At 38.4% G+C, this 23280-nt stretch overlaps 1 protein-coding gene across 1 annotated transcript in view; it reads right to left on the bottom strand.

Annotated features, from left to right (window-relative positions):
* Window positions 1–20025: 20025 nt before the first annotated feature.
* Tph2 (tryptophan hydroxylase 2) overlaps window positions 20026–23280 on the bottom strand; it is a 93506-nt gene continuing 90251 nt past the window's right edge. The window contains exons 10-11 of the mRNA XM_070036803.1: window positions 20329–20462; window positions 20026–20200 (exon numbers count right to left, since the gene is read on the bottom strand). Coding sequence (XP_069892904.1) covers window positions 20026–20200; window positions 20329–20462 — 309 coding nt within the window. The remainder of the gene's footprint in view (window positions 20201–20328; window positions 20463–23280) is intronic.

The following is a 23280-nucleotide window of genomic DNA, read 5'->3' as shown; positions in this document are numbered from 1 at the left end:
ATTCTATTCTCTGCTCCTATGAGACATTTTAGCTTCTACACATACGTGAGGACATGCAGTATTTATCTCTCCATACCTAACTTATTTTACTTAATATACAAGATTCATCCATGTTGCCAAAAATGACAAGATTTCATTCTTTTTATGGATCAGTAATATCCTACAATATATATGAGATGCATTTCTTTTATCATTCATTCTGGCCATAAACATAATGTTGATTCCATATCTTGGCTATTATGATTAATGATGTGAAAAACAGGAATATGCAGCTATATCTTCAACATACTAATTTCCCTCCCTGTGGGCATATGCCCTAGAGAAGAACTGCTGTATCATATAACAGCTCAATTTCTACTTTTTTTTTAAGAAATCTCCTTACTGCCTTCCATATATCTGGAATGTATAGCAAACTCAAAAACTCAATAGTAATAATAATAATAATAACAATGAAACTAAAAAGGGACAAATGGCCTAAATAAACACTTCTCAAAAGAAAAAATACAAATTGTCAGTAAATATATGAAAATAGATTCAGCATCACTAACATGGCCAAGGAAATGCAAATCAAAACTACAGTAAGATCATTTCTCTCTAATTGAAATGATATTAACAGCCAAAAAGTGCAAACTGCTGGCAAGAATACAATAGACGAGATCTTCTTTTGAACACCATTAAATTAGTATCATAAGGCAATGAATGCAATATGTATGTGCATGTTTGTATTGCATGCAAGTAGAAACACAAGATCCATGTAACACATACACAAGATAGCTTACTCTATGATACATACATACATACATACATGCATGTAGTTGGTGCTAAAGTATTTTGAATGAATAAATTCAATGTTCTTTGTCAGTCATGAGGCTTTAACTCAGGGCCTAGGCACTGTCCTTGAGCTTTGTTGCTCAAGGCTAGCACACTACCACTTTGAGCCACAGCACTATTTCCACTTCTCTGGTAATTAAATGCAGATCTGAGTCTCATGAGCTTTTCTGCACAGGCTGGCTTCCAACTGTGCTCCTCAGATCTCAGCCTCCTGGGAAGTTAGGATTACAGCTGTGAGCCACTGGTGCCTAGCATAAATTCAATAAATTTTATCCATGAATCTTAAAGGAAAATACCAGAACATGGCTGATTCTTGATAAGAATGATACCAAGGAGAAATTTTTCAATTTGTCAACCATTCTGTTATATTACCGTCCCAAGAAGACATAAGATATGTTTTGGGAATAAGCGCATCCAAACAGCACTTGTAAGGGCCATAACATCATAAACAAGCAATCTATTCTGTAACTCACCTATACCTTGGTTCTTATTATTATTGGTGTGATAAACAGAAACCAGCAAAGAGGGAAAGCAAAGGGTGGGGTGTAACTTAGTGGTAGAGTGCTTGCCTAGGATGTGTGAGGCCCTAGATTTCATCCCCAGTACATGGTAGGGGTGGGGGTGCGGGGGGGGTGTGGGGAGGAGGGGAGGAAAGGAAAAAGAATTCACCCACATCTTTGGAGTTCTCTGTTTTTGATCAGGATTACAACTCACCTGGAAGCATAGAGCACTCACTCCCATCCTAAGCATGGTCATTTCCTAATAAAGGCATCCAGCATCGCTTCCTTCTATCTGCCTGTGTCTCTGCTTTTCTTCCTCTGGCTTGCTCCCTTTTTTCTCTTCTCTTCTCTTCATTTCTCTCTCTCTCTCTCTCTCTCTCTCTCTCTCTCTCTCTCTCTCTCTCTCTCTCTCTCTCTCTCTCTCTCTCTCTCTCTCTCTCTCTCTCTCTCTCCCCCTTCTCACTTTGTTTGTCACATAAAACAAACATAAAAACATTTTACAAGAGTGACAGAAGTAAAATCAGCTAAAAACTTCAGGGCCTTACAGCAGCAGGAGGTTCCATGGGTTTATATCCCAGATCTGAAGGCTAGAAAAGCTAGCAACTTAAACACCTCAAGAGTGCCAAAATTTTCTTAATAGAGACTAATGCCCTACCACTTGAGCCACAGCTCCACTTCCGGCTTTTTCTGCATATGTGGTACTGAGGAATCGAACCCAGGGCCTCATGCATGTAAGGCAAGCACTCTACCACTAAGCCACCTTCCCAGCCTGTTACATGATTTTTTTGTTTCTCTTGTACGTTCTTCCCCCAAGGTATGATTATGATTATGATTTTTTCACTGTATTTGATTCTGGTGCCCTACAACTTGTATATATGCTTTTCTGATTTGGGGAGGGGAAGGGAAATAACAAAACGTTGAAATAAGGATAAAAAAAAAAGACTGGAAATCTCATGAGTGGAGAAAGAAGACAAGGATTTTTCTTTAAGTACTTAAACAACCAAGCACTGGTGGCTCTCACCTATAATCCTAGCTGTTCAGGTGGCTGAGATCTGAGGGTTATGGTTCAAAGCTAGCCTGAACAGGAAAGTCCACAAGACTCTTACCCCCAATAAACTACAAAAAAAGAACTGGAAGTAGAACTGTGGCTCAAGTGGTTGAGTGCAAACCTTGAGCACAAATAAGCTCAGAGATAGAATCAATTCTTGATTTCAAGCCCTAGGACTGGCACCAAAAAAAATAAATGTGCTCAAACAGTAGCAAAAACTTTCAAATTAATATAGTGCTTTAGCTTCAGTACTAATTAAGAAGCAAACTGAACAATAAGATGATGTTTGTTCTTGGCTTCTTCAATTGGCAAATATATTTGTGGTCAATAATATTTCATTTAGTGAATATAAAAGAAATGGGAATTCTTACAGCTAGTGGCAGTTAAAACCAGTGACAGTTTTTTTCTGTGAAGCTTTTTCTGAACAGCATTTGGCTATTGCTATCAAAATTATAAATGTGCACATTCATTGATGCTGAACTACTACTTCTAGAAATAAATTTATCTCATGAAATTGCCACACATGTTCAGAAATAAATATTAAACTACATAAAGGTTATTTCTGGCAATAGCTATAGTAGTGGAAAATTACAAATAAAATTGTCTGTTAAATAGAAATAGTTAATGAATTGTGTTCTATTTGTACTATAGATATGATGTTGTTTTTTAAATATATATGAAATAGACTTACACAATTTGACATGAAGAGAACTCATGATTTTAAAAAAATGTTAGCACACACACACACAATATGTTACATCAATACACCCACACAAAGAAAGATTGTAGATATAGATTCATAAGCAGATTGAGAGATCAAAAATATTTAACAATACGCTCCATTATAAACTGTGTTTAGTTTGAAATCTTACAATAAATTGAAAAGTAAGAGAAAGTAATATTATCAAAGAATAATTTGGAAGGAATGATAGAGATCAATTAAGAGAAGATCAAAATCTCCCTAAACCAAGCAGTAAATTGTTGGACTTGGTGAGGATGTGGTAATTTTTGCATTTTTATCTCCACTCTCTGTTTCTTTGTCTCTCACTGATTTTAAAAAAGGAAGGGATGGGAAGGGGAAACAAAGAGGAGGCAACAATGCCTGATAAGAAATGAACTCCTTATCTTGCTCATGTAATTGTAACTCCTCTGTATAGTATTTTTCACATAAAAAAAGAAAAGAAAGAAAACAATACACATGGGCTTTAAAAAATAAAAAAGATATATGCTGGTATATTAATGGTTAAATAAGAATTTTATAAATAAAAATCACAATAGAATAGAACATTGAATAGAACAATAATGCTCACATTTATTGTGCAGAAATATCGTGTGTCCTCAGGCATTGATCCAAATGTTTATCATATATTCACAAAAATTCTGTGGGAAAGTGAGTGTTGTTGAAAAATGTTTCACTTATATCATTGCATTTCACAATCACAGATAGTCTAGAAACCAGCAATATTATTAGTTTCCACTTCATGAATAAAATAGAATATGCAAAATACCTCAATTTTTGCAGAACTCAGTATTCAGCTGGGCTATCCAAGAAATAAACCCTGTGCTACTATATGACATAAAAAGTGAAGTCCACACATCAGCCTAAGCAAACCTGTTTTCTCACCCACATTTACAGAATATTGAATGACTTATAAGCTTTAAACAAGATTCCAAAAGTGGAGTCTATAAAATAAGAGACATTTTTACTTTTTGTAATTGTACCTCTAAAATAATAGTGTAATCCTCTGCTAGAACTATCCTAGACATATACTGATCATTACAAATGAGGAAAACCATGGAGCCTATGTTGCTATGGGCCTGGCTTACTTCACTTGTTATGATTTTTTTCCAAGTCTTTCCATTTCCTTACAAATGAGGCAATGTCATTCTTTCTGATGGAACCATATAATTTCATTGTTTATATATACCACATTTTCTTGATCCATTCATCTACTGGAGGACATCTGTGCTGATTCCATATTTTAGCTATGGTAAATAATGCTGCAGTGAACATGGTTGTGCTGATAGCTTTAGTGTGGCCTTGTTTGTGGTCACTTGGGTAAATGCCCATGAGTGAGATTGCTGGGTCACAGAGGAGCTCTATATTTAGCCTCTTGAGGAACCTCCATATTACTTTCCAGAGTGGTTGAACAAGTTTATATTCCCATCAACAATGCCATATCCTTGTCAGCATCTGTTATTATAAGCTTTCTTGATAATGGCCATTCTAACTATGGTGAGGTGGAATTTCAATGCTGTGAGGTGGGATTTCAATGGCCAGAGATGTTGAGCATTTCTTCATATGTGTATTGGCCATTCTTATTCCCTCTTCAAAGAAGTCTCTCTTTAAGTTTTTAGCCCACTTATTAATGGGGGTTGTTGTTTCTTTGAGGATTTGTTTTGAGGGGGTTAATTTTTTGCGCTTTAAGTATATTTTAGATAGGAGACCCTTGTCAGTTTTATAGCTAGTGTGAAGATCTTCTCCCAATCTGTGGGCTTTCTATTTGTCTTGCTAGCTATGTCTTTTGCCATTCAGAAGATCTGCAGTTTTATGCAATCCCATTTGTCCAACCTTTCTTTGATTAGTTGTGTTTATGACCATATAAAATGATGTTAATCAAAATGAACTTCAAGATATAGAAACGAGAGTTTCTTGGATTTTTGTTTATTTTTCAGTGTATTGTTTGCAGTTTTTTCTTTCATTTTTTTCCTTTGGTATATCCCCTGTTGTCACTATTTTTTTTATTATTTCACTAGCCTTTGTCCTGTGTATAACTTTATCTGAATTGTGAAGGGAAATGGAATCATAGAAATGGTGAGACAAAGGACAAAGGGTGAACTAGTACAACAGCGATACTCACAAGACATTATGTTGGAAATGAACTTTACAATTTGTAGGGGAAGGGGATTCGGGGGAAGGGAAAGTGGGAGAAAATGAAGGAAGGGGTAACAATGTTCAACAAAAATTGTACTCATTTCCTTAGTAACTGTACCCCTTCTGCACATCACCTTTCCAATAAAATTAAATTAAATGAGTGAAATTATGACTTTTTCTGTGCTTTTGTATCTAGAGACTGTGACAAGGGAAGGGAGAAAGCCCTGGTCATACATATTGGCCCAATAAAGGACAATGCAATGATTGATTGGCTAATATCTCTTCCTTTAGCCAGGCTCACTTCCTTCTCTTTCATTTTAGATAGTTTAATTTAAACCTTTTATATTGTCTCAATTTTAACATACATACAGGTAATTCAAACATAAAAAAATAATAATAATAGTGTAGTGTGATGTGCTCATACAAATCCACCACTAGGTTCTCCTTGATTTCATTTTATATATGGTGATATAATAAAAGTAATAGCTTTTAAACTAATCCTGACTCCAAAAAAAATCAATATTTTCTGTGAATGGAGGTGGGTAATTTTAAATGAAAAATCATGATTAGCCGGTCAACAAATGAAAAGAAAGAGGAGGTGGAGAATGCACTCAAAAATTCAATGTACAATATGACCAAGTAAGATGATATTAAGTAAAATGAATCCCAAGATGGAGAAACAAGTGTTTTTTTTTTCTTGCTTGCTATTGTTTTAACGTATTTAAAATGTGCTATGTGATTTTTTTTCTTTTTTAAATGTTTTTATTGTAAAAATAGTGTACAGAGGGGTTACAGTTACATGAGTAATGTAGTAAATACATTTCTTATCGAGCATTGTTACCTCCTCCTTTGTTTTTCTTCTACCATCCCTTCCCTCCCACCTCCCTAACTCTCCCCCGCAGTTGTAAAGTTCATTTTCAACATAGTGTCTTGTACATCTCAATGTTTCAGCATTTTGTTATTTCCCTTCCCCTCCCCAAATTAGAAAAATGTATATATAAGATGCAGGACACGGATGTCAAATACAGTAAAAACAGTGGTTATACCATAAGGGAAGAACATACAAGAGAAACAAAAAAATCACGTACATTTTAGATACGTTAAAAACAATAACAAGAAAGAAAAAACAAGTTGGGTTCATTTCACTTAGCATCATCTTATATGGTCATATGTACATAGCTTTTGATCTTTTCTGTGTGTCCTCGACTTATTTTTTTTATTTCTCTTGTTGGTTCTTCCCCCAACATATAACCCCTGTTTTCACTGTATTTGATGTCAGTGCCCTGCATCTTGTATAAATATTTTTCAAATTTGGGGAAGAGAAGGGAAATAACCAAGTGCTGAAATAAGGATACAGGTTGACCCATTGTAACAAAGAAATGTACAAGACACTTTGTTGAAAATGAACTTTACAACTTGGAGGGGGGGGAGGTAGGGGATGAGAGGGAAGGGATGGTAGGGGAAAAACAAAGGGGGCAACAATGCTTGATAGGAAATGTACTCATTACCTTACTCCTGTAACTGTAACTCCTCTGCACAGTATTTTTACAATAAAAAACAAAAAAAAATAACATATAGTACATTCTACAAAATTAAGAAAAGTGAGGGGAGGGTTGGGTTAAGAGGGATGGGTATGAATGTTGAATGGGGTAATTAATACACGTTGTATTCATAAATGGTTCTGTTGAATGGCAACACCTTTGTACAACCACTTAAAGATAATAAAATATGTTTAAATACTATCTATCTCAAAAAAGAAATACCTTCAAATACTGAGTGTGATCATTCAAAGACAACATTTTTTGTAGAGTAGAGACTGCTCCTCGACACACTCGTGAAGTTAATGAGTCCACTTCTTTTGAAGATTAAAGGAGGCACTTGACATTGTATAGAGCTCTTAAGCTTGAGCTTCTGCCTTTATTTTTCTAAGCTGTATAGCCTGAACCGTCACATCCACAAGGTCACAGTTCTCTAAAGGAAACTGGTTTAGAAAAGTCTGAGCCAGAAAAAAAGGAAGCAGGACCCAATTTACCCAGACTAGGTACGATAAACCTCTCACACCGTCCCATCTAGCTAATCACAGAGGTTTAGTTGTGCTGTGTCAGCCTGTATATCTTGATGGAAACAAGACAGACATAAAATTTTAACCTAGCTCTTAAAAATATCACGCTCAGAATGAAGTAGGAATCCCACTAGGAACATAGATTATACCTGCATGGAACGTCTCTGGCTTTGATCATTATGAACAGTGATCATTATGAACAGACACTTCTAAGGGAGTGGGGCGGGGGGGGGGGGTGCAGCTCAGCACACAACCCTTCCTTAAGCTGTGTTTAAAGTGCTTCTGTCTGGTTTCTGGGATCACACCTTCCTAACCTTCCCACTTCTCTAAATATACATCCTCTGTTTGCACTGCATCCTCTGTGTATCTCACTTGATGTCAATCAAATGTGAAGAAAGGAGAGGAGAAGGAGGAAAAGGCATTGATGCTATAGTAACAGTTCACTGGGCCCACTCCAAAAAGTGGAATGTTTGAATGGAAATCCAGAAAAGACAAAAGAAACTCAGCCTTACGTCCGATCACTTACAACCCAAGATAAGATTCATGGGTCACTGAAAGTTTCAAACTAGGAAAACAGTTATTGGGACTATAAAACCCTATTTGGGTTTCTGCCTAGTCCACCTTCTCCAAGAAGTGCCACCCTATGCACAGGCTGGGTTCTCTGTAGCCATCTTTAAGCACTGGCCACAGTCTACTAGGAATCAATGGACTCATCAGATTCTCATTCTCAAGTATTCAGATTTACAATTCATATTATCAATCTACTTTTGTCTAAAACTATAACATAGTTATATGTTTTTTTTAAAAGGTAAAAGGAGGGGCTGGGAATGTAGCTTAGTGGTAGAGTACTTGCCTAGCATGCATGAAGCCCTGGGTTTGATTCCTCAGTACCACATAAACAGAAAAAAAAATCCAGAAAGGGAACTGTGGCTCAAGTGGTAGAGTGCTAGCCTTGAGCAAAAGAAGCTCAGGGACAATGTCCAGGCTCTGAGTTCAAGTCCCAGTACTAGCAAAAAAAAAAAAAGTTAGAAAGGAATCCAATTCTAAGAGTTGAAGAGATGGCTCTGTTGCTAGAGCCTAGCCTATTGGCCAAATAATGGAGTTCCAGTCTCCCACCTAAACAAAAAAGAAGGATGTGGAGGAAGAGGAGGAGGAAGAAGAAGATAAAGAATCATATTCTACCATATTCTTTTTCTATCTTCAGGGAAAAGAAAAGAGAGATATGGGGGACTGGGGATATAGTTCAGCCTTAGCACCATTTTTTAAAAAAAAAAAAAGAAGGAATGAAAAAGAAAGCCACAGAGAGAAGATTAAATGGATCAGATGTGCCATGAAGGTACAGAGAAAATTCTAGAATCTTTCCAGTTAATAAACCTTGTATCTTTCGGAGGCTTACTACATCCATGTCCTTATTTTTGTGTTTCATCTATGATAAATCTCCCCTTTGTGTTCCAAGTCAAATTATGCAAATAATACAGACATAAAAGTCAGTAAAATAAGTGTTCAGGAATGGAAATGATGTTAAGACTAGATCCCTCTTTAATTATAAACCCTACTGAAATGGTAAGTTGACACATGTCAGGTCTCTCCAGGAGCAACCTGGTTAATCAGGTCAAAGGAAGCTGTATGCCAAGGCTGGTGATTAGATATAGGGCTTGTTTAAAGGTTGTGTTTCATTTATAACAAAGATGAAAAGGAGGCCGAAAAAGGAAGCTCAAAGTAAAATTTGAACCCCTTTTCAGAATATTTTTCTCAAGATGAATTCTTCAGAGAAGACATTACGAACGGCACATAGTTAATGAGACAAGTCAGAGATAACTCCACATTGCCTTTCTCTCAGGAAGGATTTAAGCAGTTATAGTTGTTTCTCACCTATATTTCAGCCATGCTGTTTATGCTAGGCAAAAGGCAGACGGATAATTGCATGATTGCCCTACAAAACAAGCAGCTAATGTGGAGCAGGACTCAGAAATGGAAACCTTGTCAGTTAGTGTTAGTGAATCATCACACGAAGCAAATTGTTCACTTTTGGCTCAGTCCATTAGCTTCAAGGATGAAAGGAATTGCTCTTCCCAACTCATCATATTCCAATTTCCCATTTTTCACTTAGCACTTCCCTTTCCGGCTCGACAAATAAAATACATTTGTATTCTGCATTTAATTTGTTCCCTCTGACTAGGGCTTTATTTTCATCAGAGATAGCCCTAAACAAATGCTATTCTGACACAGAGCCTTGGAAAAATGGTATCTCTCACATAGATGGCATTGGTTGGACCTTGCTTTGATTTTCTTTTTTTTTTTTAATTTAACTTGGTTTTTGAGTTAACATACATTTGCAAGATGGAGAGGTTTCACTGTGATATTTCCACCCAGGTGTCAATGCACTGTGAATGAATTCAACATGTTCCCTTTCCTCTAGTAGGCCTTTCTTTTAGTAGAGATGGTCTAGTGGGTGAAACCTTCTCATTCATCGTGTTCAATTCAGCAGTTATTAAATGGCTTAGAGTCAATTTGCCACAATTTGGGGGGAAGGGGATTTACATCTCCTATCTAATCTATAGTCATGGGCCACATGGTGACAATTACAGACTCCATAGCTAGCAATGGTCCAACAGATTATTCTGGAGTTAAAAGTTCCTGTCACCTTATGATGAAGTCATTGTAATATCATTGCATAATGCATTACTCCCCTGTCTGTGGTGAAAGTGGTGTAGACAAACGTATGCCAGTGGTATAGAAATAGAGCAAATATAGTGATGTAAGTAATAGTACTTGTTAATGATAATACATTACTTTGCTCCTGATTTATGTATCTACTAAACTAGACTTACAGCATTATTTGAGTGAGCTCTTATTCATTTTAAAAAAGCTTGCCATGAAACAATATATCACACACAGCAGCAACTTCATACACGAGTCTGCCACATTTTGGTTGCATTAAGAGGCCACGTGGAGTTAATGGCCATGCCATTGAGGTTTCTGTGAGTGCACTCCACGAAGCTCATGCACTGAAAACATTCCCCCCAAAAGCATCTCTCAGAAGTGGCCTTATTGTTAAGGGACCAGTGATTAAATATATACTTCATCTGCAGGAAAATTTTGCCAGCACAAAGTATGTTCCTTCCAACTTTACAGAAAACTAAACTGACTCTCAGAAAGTGCCAATTAATCTGCAAAGATCTCCTAACAACAAGACAGAATTTGTACCTCTGTTTATCTGATTTCATAGCCCATATTCTCTCTACTATACTCTGGGAGAGAGTTATTCAATAATAATAAAAAAAAAACCATATCCTCCCAAGAGTTATAGTGGAAAACTGGGACATGGAAAGTCCTAATCTAGTTATCTAAGTTGCCTCTCAAACTAAGTTGAATTTGCCCTAATATTCACATTCCATAGAATAAATCGGTGACCTGCAAACTGAATCTCAAATTGTCATCTAAAACTCAACTGTACATGTTGTTGAGTAATTTTGCTCTATTTCACCAGAAGAAGTTCCACCATTCTCGAAATTAGAGAAGGATAAACCAGTAGGACTCCCATATTTCTATGGTACAGGCTAAACTCAAAGGACACCAGCAGTATAGATGTTGTCATTCCCAGTAGAGTGAAAATGTGGAAAATGCTGATCTAAAATGTCCTTCCTTGCCTGTTGTGATTTTTTCCTGGGTGTTAGCACATTTTTATGCCAGTGACAGCAGCCAGCAGGTAAATGAGTGCAGGGAGAAGGGAGTCACAGACCTGAAGTACATAGAGCTACATATGTAACAAAACCTGCAAACTTAATGTTGTTAAGACCCCATCTCTACCTTTTACTTTGGTCTTATATTCTCTATGTGGGGGCCCATGTAATATTTGAACTCACATTCTACCAATTTATATTTCCATAAGAAAGCAGTCCATAGCCGGGCGCTGGTGGCTCACGCCTGTAATCCTAGCTACTCAGGAGGCTGAGATCTGAGGATCGCGGTTCAAAGCCAGCCCGTGCAGGAGAGACCATGAGACCCTTATCTCCAATAAACCACCAGAAAACCAGAAGTGGCGCTGTAGCTCAAGTGGTAGAGCGTTTGCCTTGAGCTGAAGAGCTGAGGGACAGCACCCAGAGTTCAAGCCCACCACCGACCAAAAGAAAAAAAAAGCAGTCCATATCTTTCTCAACAGTCCCAGAAAAGTCCTGGGCTTAACCCTAATTGGTCTAACTCAGAGTATGGACATCCTTAAACCAGTCCTTGTAGGCACAAGGAATATAATCTCATTGACCAAACCCTGTCATAAGTCCTCTTCTAGAACCAAGAGGTGGTATCAGTCCCAACCAAGGAATGAACTAAGGATTGAGGGGTGAGATTCACAAAAGGGGAAATGGGGACCTAGTGATAGAATAAAAAAGATATGGAGGGCTCAGTAAATAACAGGTGGTAGTTATAACCAGAGCAACAAACACTCTAAAATATGTATTTCCAACATGGGGGGAAAAAATGGCCTCCACCCAAACAAGGTCCTGTAGGAGTGGTGGGGAATTTTCTGTTTCTAGGCAAGAGCTCAAGAGGCAGATTCAGTCTGGCAATTAGCTGTCAGCTGATCACCAATTCAAATGTCCTGGAGTGGGCCTTGCTGATGATCTGTACTTGCAGTAATCATTTGGCTGGGTGAATCAAATTATGCTTTCCAATGCCACTTCAAATCAGGATTGCTATGTCTGCACTCATTTTCGGCAATAAGTACTACCGTGTAAGTTATTTTCTTTCATATTGACTCTACGTGGACTAAGGGGGAGGGGGAGGAATTTAGGCTTCTTTCAAATTGTGCCCAACAGGAAAGACCAAAAAGTTTTAGAGATTTGTGCAGACTAATTAGGAACGATTCTGCTTTAATGGTGAGGCTTTCACACTGAAATGGATAGGGAAACATGTACTGCCCTTGCAAGGTAGAGATTTTTCTTCCAAGTTGCTATCTGATGTGGGAGTCTCATTCTTTCATAATGCCATGTGCTGTGATCAATCAGCTGTAATGATCAAAAGGAAGTTTGCCTCAATCAATCCCGATAAACAAATAACTGCTATAGTGGCAAACCTAATGTGCTCTTCACTTCAAATTCACTTGCCAATAATTGGCCTCATTAACGTCTGTGAAGTTAGCTGTTCACTAAAATTGGGCAAGCTGTACATTAGATGTGTTCAGTGGTTTGCAAACCTTCGGGAATAATAGACCTACTGAATCAGCATCTTGCTACTTCTATAGAAATGAAAAAGCCAAAAAGTAAGGAGACTGCAAAGGTTCTAGAAGAAATGAAACAAGAAGGGGGTAAACTAATTTCTATCAACTTCCTGTAATATTCCCTTTCTCAAGGTAAATATTAAAAAATGAGGGCTAGCTTTGTATCATTTTTTAACAGAAAATGATATTGACAGAAAATGAACTTGACTTCTTCCTGTCATATAGCTTTCAAATTATCCTGCCCACATCTGTTAGATGTCATTTTGTTGTTCAGTTATAAACACTGTATCCAGACTGGATTATGAGAATACTGTTTGTAGGCTCCAGAGCCACAGATGCCCTTGGGTTGAACATCAGGCTCACTGCAATAATCCCAAAGAGGGAAATATACTTCCAGCTGTTGTACCAGAGCCATCCTACTTAGAAAGAGGAAGAAATCACAGCAAAAGAGCCTTTTCTGGGGTATCTAAAATACACACTTAGGGAGATAGGAGGCAGTAAGAACAGTGGAAATCAACTTAACTAATTCACTTACATTTATATGTCCTATTCCTATAGAAATGGCCAGAGTGAACATCAAATAAAGCTGGTTAGTTTGCCTGGAGGTGAAAGATTTTTTTTAACTTCAATGGGTTTTTTTGTTTGTTTTTTTATTAATAAGTTTTTTTATTCTGAAAATACCATACAGAGGGGTTACAATTACATGAGCAAGGAAATGAGTACATTTCTTTTTTTCTTTTTTTTTTTTTTTTGTCGGTCGTGGGGCTTGAACTCTGGGCCTGGGCGTTGTCCCTTAGCTCTTCAGCTCAAGGCGAGCGCTCTACCACTTGAGCTACAGCGCCACTTCCGGTTTTCTGGTGGTTTTATTGGAGATAGGAATCTCACGGTCTCTCCTGCCCGGGCTGGCTTTGAACCGTGATCTTCAGATCTCAGCCTCCTGAGTAGCTAGGATTACAGGCGTGAGCCACCAGCGCCCGGCATGAGTACATTTCTTATCAAGCATTGTTAACTCCTCCTTTGTTTCCCCTTACCATCCCTGCCTTCCCATCTCCCACTCCCCCACCCCCGATCCCCACCAAAGTTGTAAAGTTCATTTTTCAACATAACATCTTGTACATCTCATTGTTGCAATGGGTCCACCTGTATCCCTATTTAAACAATTTGTTTTTTCCCTTCCCCTCCACAAATTATACCCAAACATCAAAGAAAGAGAACTATAGACCCATTTCTTTGATGAACATTGATACAAAACTTCTCAACAAAATTTTGGCCAATTGACTTCAACAATTCATCCTAAAAATCATCCACCACTTTCACTGTAATACCCCTTATCTTTGTCCCTGTCCTATCATCTGTGAGTCAAAAGAAAAAAAAATTGCCTTTGCTTTCCAGTCTAGTTTTTCTTGCTGGCCAGGGAAAAATTAACATCATCTTGTTTGGTCAGAGCTTTAAATTTTTATGAAAGATAGCCGGGCGCTGGTGGCTCACACCTGTAATCCTAGCTACTCAGGAGGCTGAGATCTGAGGATCGCGGTTCAAAGCCAGCCCGGGCAAGAAAGACCATGAGACTCCTATCTCCAATAAACCACCAGAAAACCGGAAGTGGCGCTGTAGCTCAAGTGGTAGAGCGCTCGCCTTGAGCTGAAGAGCTGAGGGACAGCGCCCAGACCCAGAGTTCAAGCCCCACGACCGACAAAAAAAAAAAAAAAAAAAAAAAAATGTTTATGAAAGATGAAGGATCTCATTGATGATGGCTTTTCTGGACAAATGAGAATCAAGCCCAATCTCAGTATTACACTTTTCCCCCAGTCTTCCATGTGGGGCTTCTCAGCCATCCACTTAATTGTAATTACAGTTTTAATGGTGTCCACCATGGTCCAGAAAGATTCTTGTGTGTGTATGTGTGTGTACGCATGCGCGCACACACACACACACACACACACACACACACACACACACACACATACATGTATGCGTGCATGTACATGTGTGTATGTGTAAATCCTGGAGCTTAAAATCATGGCCTGCTCCTTAGCTTTTTGTGCTCAAGACTAGCACTCTGCTACTTGAGTCACAATTCCTCTTCTGGTTTTTTGGTACTCTATTGGCTATAAAGGCGTCATGGATTTTCCTGCCCAGGCTGATTTTGAACCACAGTCCTCAGATCTCAGCATCCTGAGTAGCTAGGATTACAGGCGTGAGCCACTGGTGACAGCCAGTTTTTGCAGATTGTTGATACCCGGCCTTACTGCTTAGATTCATGTCTACACACCCACCCTCTTACCTCTTCAGAGTCTAGTTCGACACAGAAGCTTCAAAACACTCTTTAAAATGTCAGATCTTGTCACTGTCCTCCTGAGATCTCTGCAGTGACTTTCCTCTGAATTTATTATTTTTATGTCAGCTATATGGGGGAGTCTTTCATTGTTACATGTTAACATCATATTCCGATCAATGTCTTCTTCTTAGCACTGTATTTCGGATGCCCGTTGGCCACTATTCAACCTAGATTCTCTCACTCTGGCTTCCCAGACTGCGCACACATCACTCCACTCCAGCCTACTGGCAATCAATGTCTTCCTCAAATACGTCATGCATTGTTCTAGGGCCTTTGGTCTTTCTGTTCTCTTTTCCAGAAATATTCTTCACATGACCCTTTCATACTTGGCTTCTTCTTACCACATGGTTCTTTGTCATATATCACCTGTTCAAAAAGACTTGTCTGGCCACCTTACTGCACACTCCCTCCTCTCCAATTGTTATTAATCAGATCATCTTGATCATTTTCTTCAATATCCTATGGGTGCTTTACCTGTGTATTTTTTTAACCTGTGTCTTTACCTGTATCAATATTTGTGCCTTACCTGTGTCAGTATCATGTGGATGCTTTACCTGGATAAATTCAAAATGAGCATAAAGCTCTTCTGTCCTACTACATCCTCAGGGTCTGGAATCGTGTCTGCTATGTTCTAAGTCACTGAAAGAATGTTTATAAGGTGCCAAGTTACATTATAAAGAATCACCAGAGCATCTTCCAGAACAGGTTTATTTTGAATATGCAAATCTAATATTAGAAGAAACAGTGTCACACTGTTAATTCCTTTCACTCTTCGCAGAACATAGCAAGCTGCACAAGAATCATTTTCCAGAATAAGTGAATGCCATTAGAAATTGAAGAAGATAAAGAAAGCCAGAAAACAAGAAAGAAAGCAAGGAAGGAAGGAGAGGGAGGGAGGGAGGGAGAGAGGTAAGAAGAGAGAAAAGAAGGGAGGGAAAGAGGGAGAGTCACTGAGAGAAAGAGAGAAAGGAAAAGAGAGAGAGTGAGAGAGAGAGGGAGAGAGAGAGAGAGAGAGAGAGAGAGAGAGAGAGAGAGAGAGAGAGAGAGAGAGAGAGAGAGAGAGAGACTTACCAGAAAGCTCTAGGCTGCTTTCTTTTCATTATAAGTAAGACAAGGTTCATGAGAGTAAGCATCAGTGCTTGATTCTTTAGAAGTTGAAAATTAGATCAAATGAATTGGAGGACAACTACATCTTGTGTTAATGTTTTCCTCTTCGAATGAAGAAAATGAGATGATGTGAGCCATGACTCCATTTGAAAATGAAACTTTTTCTATTTGCTTAGATGTTAAAGCATATTGTTTTTCATTTTTGACTTTCCATGTTGGTAAATGTTGCAATACTTTATATTCATTAAGCTCAAGCCCATTTACTATTGTGCAAGCAAGACAAACACAGACATACTGTCCCTATAGTGCATAATTTCTAAATTACACAGTAAATAAATGAGACTTAGCCAGAAGCCTAAGTCTCACTACCCTTACCGTTATTGTGTTTGTAAACATAAATAAACTTAGGTCAAAGTTCCCCACTCTTTTTTTTTTTTAAAGTTCCCCACTCTTAAAAGGTACAATTCATACATAATGTATTTTGTTCTTATTGTATCAAATAAACTAACCATTCAAATCATTCCTGTACTAGAAACTGGACCCTAAACCAGACCAAAAATGCTCCAGAAACAAATCTAGGTTAATCAGGTTTCTGTATCATCAGAAAAGTATGAAGCACAAGAACTGTGAAGTTGGTAGGAACTCTGTTAGTTTCTCTGTTAGTTTCTCTGTTAGTTTCTGATGAGCTGATTATAGAAGTTAGCAGCAAAACTGAAATAAAGTAACAACTCACAGTGAGATGACAGTGAGCAAGTGTCTTCAAATTTATAATTGTCCTTGGCTCTGTTTAATTTTGCTTTAAGTCCTGTGCCCTGAGCAGGTAGCACAGATGACAAAAAGCTGGCTGGAGCATTTTGTTGTACTACTTCCATTCAAGGACTTGTTCTGCCAACTCTTTTCCTATGATGGCTATTAAATTTTATAGGATTTTTCCCACCATTGGCTGTAATGGCATTTGCACGTTAAATGCTTGCAACAAATGAAACCGTGATTCCATTGTTTCACAGGGTGAAAACCATGGTTACGGCTGTTTCAAGTGGAGAACAAATCTGAAAAGAATCAAGTCATTCCTCTCATTGTATGATACCTATATAGGCTCTGTGGGAAAGCTTATTTACATTGCAGCTCTTCTATTTTTGAAACAAGACAGTGTTTCGCACATGTAAGAAAACTGAAGATTCCACAAAAAGCCAAAGCAGATGACACCTCAAATGTTATTTTAGTCAAGGGGTTTTGTTTACAATTAAACATAACTCTCCTGCAAGCACAGTTAACTAAGTTAACCCTTCATAGAACTACAAGAGAAAACCTTGATGGCTACACTATGGTTGTTTGTTGTCCTTTATTCATGAGAAAGAATATGACAGAATTCTCTAGGACTGTATCTAAGGCAACACTGACTTATGGAAACAATAAAGAAGGCAGACACTTTGGCCAATTTTCTCCTCCAAGAAAATTCAGCAACTAGCCCTGAAAATTTGGGATTATTCTTTATAGGAATAATTCTGGATTATTATGTATAGGTACTTATTAAAGATCATCTAGATGCAGCAAAGCAAGATATATAACAAGTTATATATTTTACTAGTTCTAGAAAACTAGTAAAATAAACAACTTCTTGATCACTCTAGATCCTTTTAATTGGGTTCAGCTTGCTCATCATTTCTCTACCAGCCATACTTTTCCACGGCACCATCCTCTTCTCCTAGAATAGCAATTAAATGTCAGGACTCTCACATTCTGTCCACCAAATGTCTTCTCGAGAAGTCTGTTGTTCTGAGAATGCTTCAGAAAAGGAAGAGCCTTTTCAGTTAAGATAACCATTATTCGAATCTCTGAATGGGTATTCATTTCAATTTGACCTTTCCTTGTTGTGTGTTTGAGCTTTAAAAAAAAAAAAGTTTCTCCTGCATATATTTAGCCCAAAGATTTTGAATGCATCATCATATAAAATGATCCTTAATAAAATGAACTCTGAGAAATGGAAAAAAGAGGTTTTATATTGTTTTCAAGTGTTTCTTTTTTTTCTCTCTTTTTTCCCCTATGGTTTATTCCCTTTTGTGACTGTTTTTTATTTCTGTACCCTTTATCTTTTATATAGTTTATCTGATTTGGGGAGGGGAAGAGGAAGCACAAAAACAGTGGGACACAGGGTGAACCAATTCAGCAGTGATCCTCACTAGGCACTATGTTTGAAATGAGCTATATAACTTGGAAGGGAGGAGAATAGGAAGAGGAAAACCTAGTAGAAAACGAGGGAGGAGTTGACACCATTCTTAAAGAAATGTACTCATTACCTGACTTCTGTAACTGTAACCACTCTGTACATCACCTTTACAGTAAAATTTAAATTAAAGAATACTGACTAGCTTAAATTTAAACATAATTTCTTACTAATAATATTCTTGAAAATTAGCTGGGTAAATATTTAAGAATTACAATTTTATTTTTCTTCTTTTTGCCCTACTGGGGATTGTACCTAGGTTCTTGTATATGCTAGATAAACCTTCTTTCATTTGAGACTTGAGTGGCATTATTTATATTTTGTTTCTGAGATAAGGTTACACTAATTTCGCCCAGACTAGCCTCAACTCACAATCCTCTTGCTTCATTTCCCAAATAGCAGGGATTACAAGTATATGCCACCCTGCTCAGCTAAGAAGTAGTAACTAAAGTCATTTTGTAATCTTTTCTTTCTACTTTTTTTATAGGCTCCTATCTAGGAGCCTATATGACCTACCAAAAGCACAATCAGGGGGGCAGTAGTCATGCTTGGTGAAGAAACCAGAAGATGAAATTTATTCTCTTGTTCAGATTTTTATTTGTTCAGTTGACCACTTGATTTTATTTCTTATGACAAAGACCACCCAAAATTCAGACCATCTTGTTTTTCCCAAGTTGCTCAAACTTTGAGAAAGTAGACAACCTTCCACAGATCTGGCATGTTTTGGAGCTGTGAGGGAAACAATATGTGTACTATATAGGTAACCCTTAATCACAAACCATTTTCTGTTTAGTGATAATGATTCGTGTTGATAGACTTTAGTTTCCATTCTGTGATTACATACAAACATACACATACACCAAGCTGAACTTCTCAGCAATACAAGAGAAAATGGGCTATGAATGTTGGCACACAGCTAACAATGCTACCTTGGGCAAATCATTTAACTCCTCCTTCACACAATTTCTTCATCTTTGAAATAAAAAGTGATTTTATAGTCCTCTGTTCAGAGAAATGGGTCCAACAACCAAGATGATCATTCACTTTATTTCAGCATGAAATTCATAGTCCCAGTATCTGCTAATATTCTTTCTGGAAGTTTTGTCTTCCAGAAGACTTGAGGAAGCTTGCCGTAATTCAGTTTCTACAAGGTCAATGCAACCTATATATCCTGTTAAAGTCTGCTTTTCTTGCATTGTATAAATACTCAATCTAAATATCATTCCAACTACCATGTTAAATGACTTTTGCAATAGAATATCATGACTTTTGTAATTATGATGCGAAGTTTCCTACAGCTCTAGGTGTATCTGTGATAATGCTGTACGTTCACTGATATTATTAAATATGGAAACTGCTTCACTGCTACTTGTAATGTATCTAATGAACACCAAGGAAAGCTCAGGTCCCCGGAAGAAGAGGTTGAAATCTAGAAGTTTAAGAAGATGACTTGTTACCAATTTTAAGGATGCAGTTTGCCTAAGGATATCAAGAAGGAATGTCAAATCTACTAAAACATTTAAACATACTACCATCTCTCCATTAGTGGTTATCTGACACTGGGTTCCTTGGGATGTTGCAAGTTACAAGTGGGTGTGAATGTACATGTACAGAACTGCATGCTGACAAGTCAAGCCATAACACAGAAAAGTATTGATGTTATTTGATATTGACTGAATTGCTGCTGAGCTCACACACACACACACACACACACACACACACACACACACACACACACACATACACACACACACACACACACACACACACACACACACACATACACACACAAATATTATGATGGTAACCACATCGATTCTAGGCATCAAATCCCCAGATACTGGTTCATTTTGTTTAAGGCATCACACACTGTGTTCAAATCACTGCGAAGGTCCTGCACAACGTTTTCAATGCTTCTTGTGTCCTTCAGAATTTCAATACTCTGCGTGTAGGGATTGAAGTATACTGAGAAAGGACGAGTGATTGACTTCGCAAAGTTTCTGCAGAATAAACAGAAATCAGATAGATGATTAGCACCCATGGATAATAGAGATAGATAGGAGGAGAGAACAGGACTTGTAACAAATGAAACCTTTATTTGCTAGCGATGGTAGAGAAGGAAGTTTACCTCATCTTTTCTTTGGCTTCTTCAAAGCTTTCTGAGACAAAGTAGACTTCCTGGAAGGTGGTGATAAGACATTCCTGCAAGCAGGTTGTCTTTGGGTCAAAGGCTTTCACACACGCCTTGTCAGAGAGAGCATGCTGGAAAACACACCAAAAAACCCATTCAACTCCATAATGACGCTTCCAACATGCCATGATATCACATTCCTACAAGGTATTTGATATCTCAGTAATCCTACAGAGCCAGGAAATACAGAATCCCCCTGTGTGGGGAGTAACTTGGGTGTTGGGCAGAATTTTGCTTGCTTGTTTGCTTGCTTGTTTTCCTTTGAAAAGTCTCAGGTGCTGAAGGAGGTATGTTTTCTTTATTATCAGGAAAATTCATGCTGAAGGACAGTTCCCAGTGACACCCCCAACAGAAATGGAATTTTAAATCTATGCTATGAATAGAAGCCAGTACAGCATAAATATGCTCCTAAATTTGTTGCTATAAGCAATGTGCTGAAATCTCACTTAAATGGCAGAAGTAATAATTACCTGCGTGGAAAGGTAATTGGGACTCTGACTGAACTATTTGTGGACTCACTGTGAGACATTTTGAGCCAGGCACTGTGTATCAACACTGCCTGGAGTGCCTATCGGTAGCTGAAGATGCTTACAAAGCATTCATTTACCTTTCATGAAGTTCAACAGAGCAATATGCAGCAGATAAATATTGCCAGTTGAGGGAGAAAGAAGAACTAATATTAAAAATTATACTAATGCCCAAAGCAGGTATTAGGGGGAAAAAAATGGTGCCATTGCTCTTTGAATTGTCATTAGTGTCATTCAGCTCTCCACGTGACAGACACTGAGAAGAGTGAAGAACCATGAATGGCTGTCTGCTCAAGATGAATTCAGTGGTGTCCAAAGTCAACACTCTGGCTGGGTGATTTAAAAGCATAATATACATAAGAGTCATTAAGGCGTTTTTGAGAGTGCTGATAGCCAGACCTTACTTCGACAGGTCAGGATGAACAGCAGAAATGCACATTGGGAAAGATACCCATGGTGAGTCTGAGAGTCTGACATATGGAGTTGTGAAGCACACCTTGAGGATTATTCCTTTAGGGTTTATTCTTAATTTAAGGGAGAAGGTTTGTTGAGGAAAGAGAAAAGGAGCTGCAGCACCTGCCTTAACTGAGAGTTCAAGCACAACTGCCTTTAGTCCAAGTGTTGCTGAAGTCCAACTACATAACCTTGGTGGATCATTTAGCCTCCCAGAGCCTCTGCTCCCTCAACACTAAGTGAGAAGAGTTTGAACTGAATGATCCTAATGATAGTCTCTAATGCAACCTCTGGATTCCACCCAAAGCACTCTACTGCCATCTTAATCTAACAACTAAGATTTCCTAGAAGAAAACTCTGAAAATCCTTTCCTGATCAATATTCTTGGTGCATTGTCCCCCCCCTCAACCATTTCAAAATGCTTGCTGTGATGTACCATCCTTGGTGAAGGAGACAGTGGTCCCCGAAGTTTGAAAATGCCACTGCGAGCCAACACTGACATGAAAGCCAAGGGGCACGTGGATCTACCCAGTGTGTGATTTGCTTTCCTGCAAAGTTCCATTGTCTAGATCAATGCATAGATGAATCACAGAATACAGAGGGCCTCTCAGAGTGAACTCATTTTTTTAGCCCACAGAACAACTTCATTATAGAACAGAAGGTCAGTACACCTACAAATGTGTTTGTGTTACATTCAATACAGTGCAGTGAACATCGGGGGATTTGGGTTCCACAAAGACCAATAATTCTGTCCACCTTTTAAAAATAACTTCAGAGTTTCGGGGGGAAAAAAATTGTCCTTTGATGAGAGCTCTTGCTCCTCTGCAAACAATTGGCCTCCAACTGGCTAGCAGTGGTTATCAGAATGAGGACTCGCCTTTCTGTGCACCCACATGCTATGGCTACATTTAACTGGAGGGTGTTATTTGCATGGCCCATTCATCCAGCAGTACACAAGGAAAGGGGCAGGCTGACTCAGTGTCTTCCATCTTTCTCTTCTTTTTTTTTTTCTTCTTTTTTAAGTTATGTTTTTATTATCTTTAAGTAGCTGTACAAAGGAGTTACAATTCACATGTGAGTTTATGAGTATATTGCATCTTGATAAAGTCTCTTCTTCCATCCCTGCATCAGGAACGGGCACAGTGATAGCAACATAGGCTACTAAAACAAAGCAATGACTTCCTGAGATATGCTTGTGCAAGCAAAGATGGCACTGGGTCTAGGACAAGCATGGAAAGGAAGTGGAACTCTCCCACTTGGGTCTCCAGTTCTTCTGTAGGGCATTAACAACCTGAATGGCTGTGTGGTAGGGCCCTTCAATAACTAAGACTAAAATCAGGGTAGGTTCAGGAAAACATACCATGTGACAATTCCACCGCTTATACAGAGGACTACATTTAGTCGTTTTAGCAGGGAAAGGGCATCCAAATAGATCAAGAAAAGGCCAGAAGACAAGGTACCCTGCTTCAGATTTTGAGGGAGAGGGGGACTCAATGGGTTCACAGAATATACTTTGAGGCAATATAGATCTTACTTGCCTGTGCAACATATAAGTGAAAAACTGGAAGTTGACTAAGTGCTCAAAAATGCCATGTGCTCTCAGAAGCCTGTTGTAGGTGCTATGTTGGCTGACACGAATCTCTGCACCCTCAGAGAATGGGGCCAGTGTACTCCTTGACTGGTAATGAATATGAAGATCACTGAACCTCCAGAAGAGGCTGGGAAGTAATGAAAGCCTGGAATGGAGCTCTCTGACCATGGGCTCTCCTCTGTGCTGTCTGCCCGGAATATCAACGCCACCCAGGAGCTCACCATCTCTGAATACCACCCTATGGCTCAGGAGGTTATAAAATGGTGATATTGTCTCCCTTGACTCCAAAGTTCATGCTCCAATCGGCAGTTTGCTTCA

This window comes from Dipodomys merriami, unplaced genomic scaffold, assembly GCF_024711535.1.
Source record: "Dipodomys merriami isolate MVZ:Mamm:240054 unplaced genomic scaffold, mDipMer1.0.p SCAF_10, whole genome shotgun sequence".
Taxonomy (NCBI): domain Eukaryota; kingdom Metazoa; phylum Chordata; class Mammalia; order Rodentia; family Heteromyidae; genus Dipodomys; species Dipodomys merriami.
Note: the sequence above shows the minus strand (reverse complement) of the source record. Positions and strands in the feature narration are given on the sequence as shown.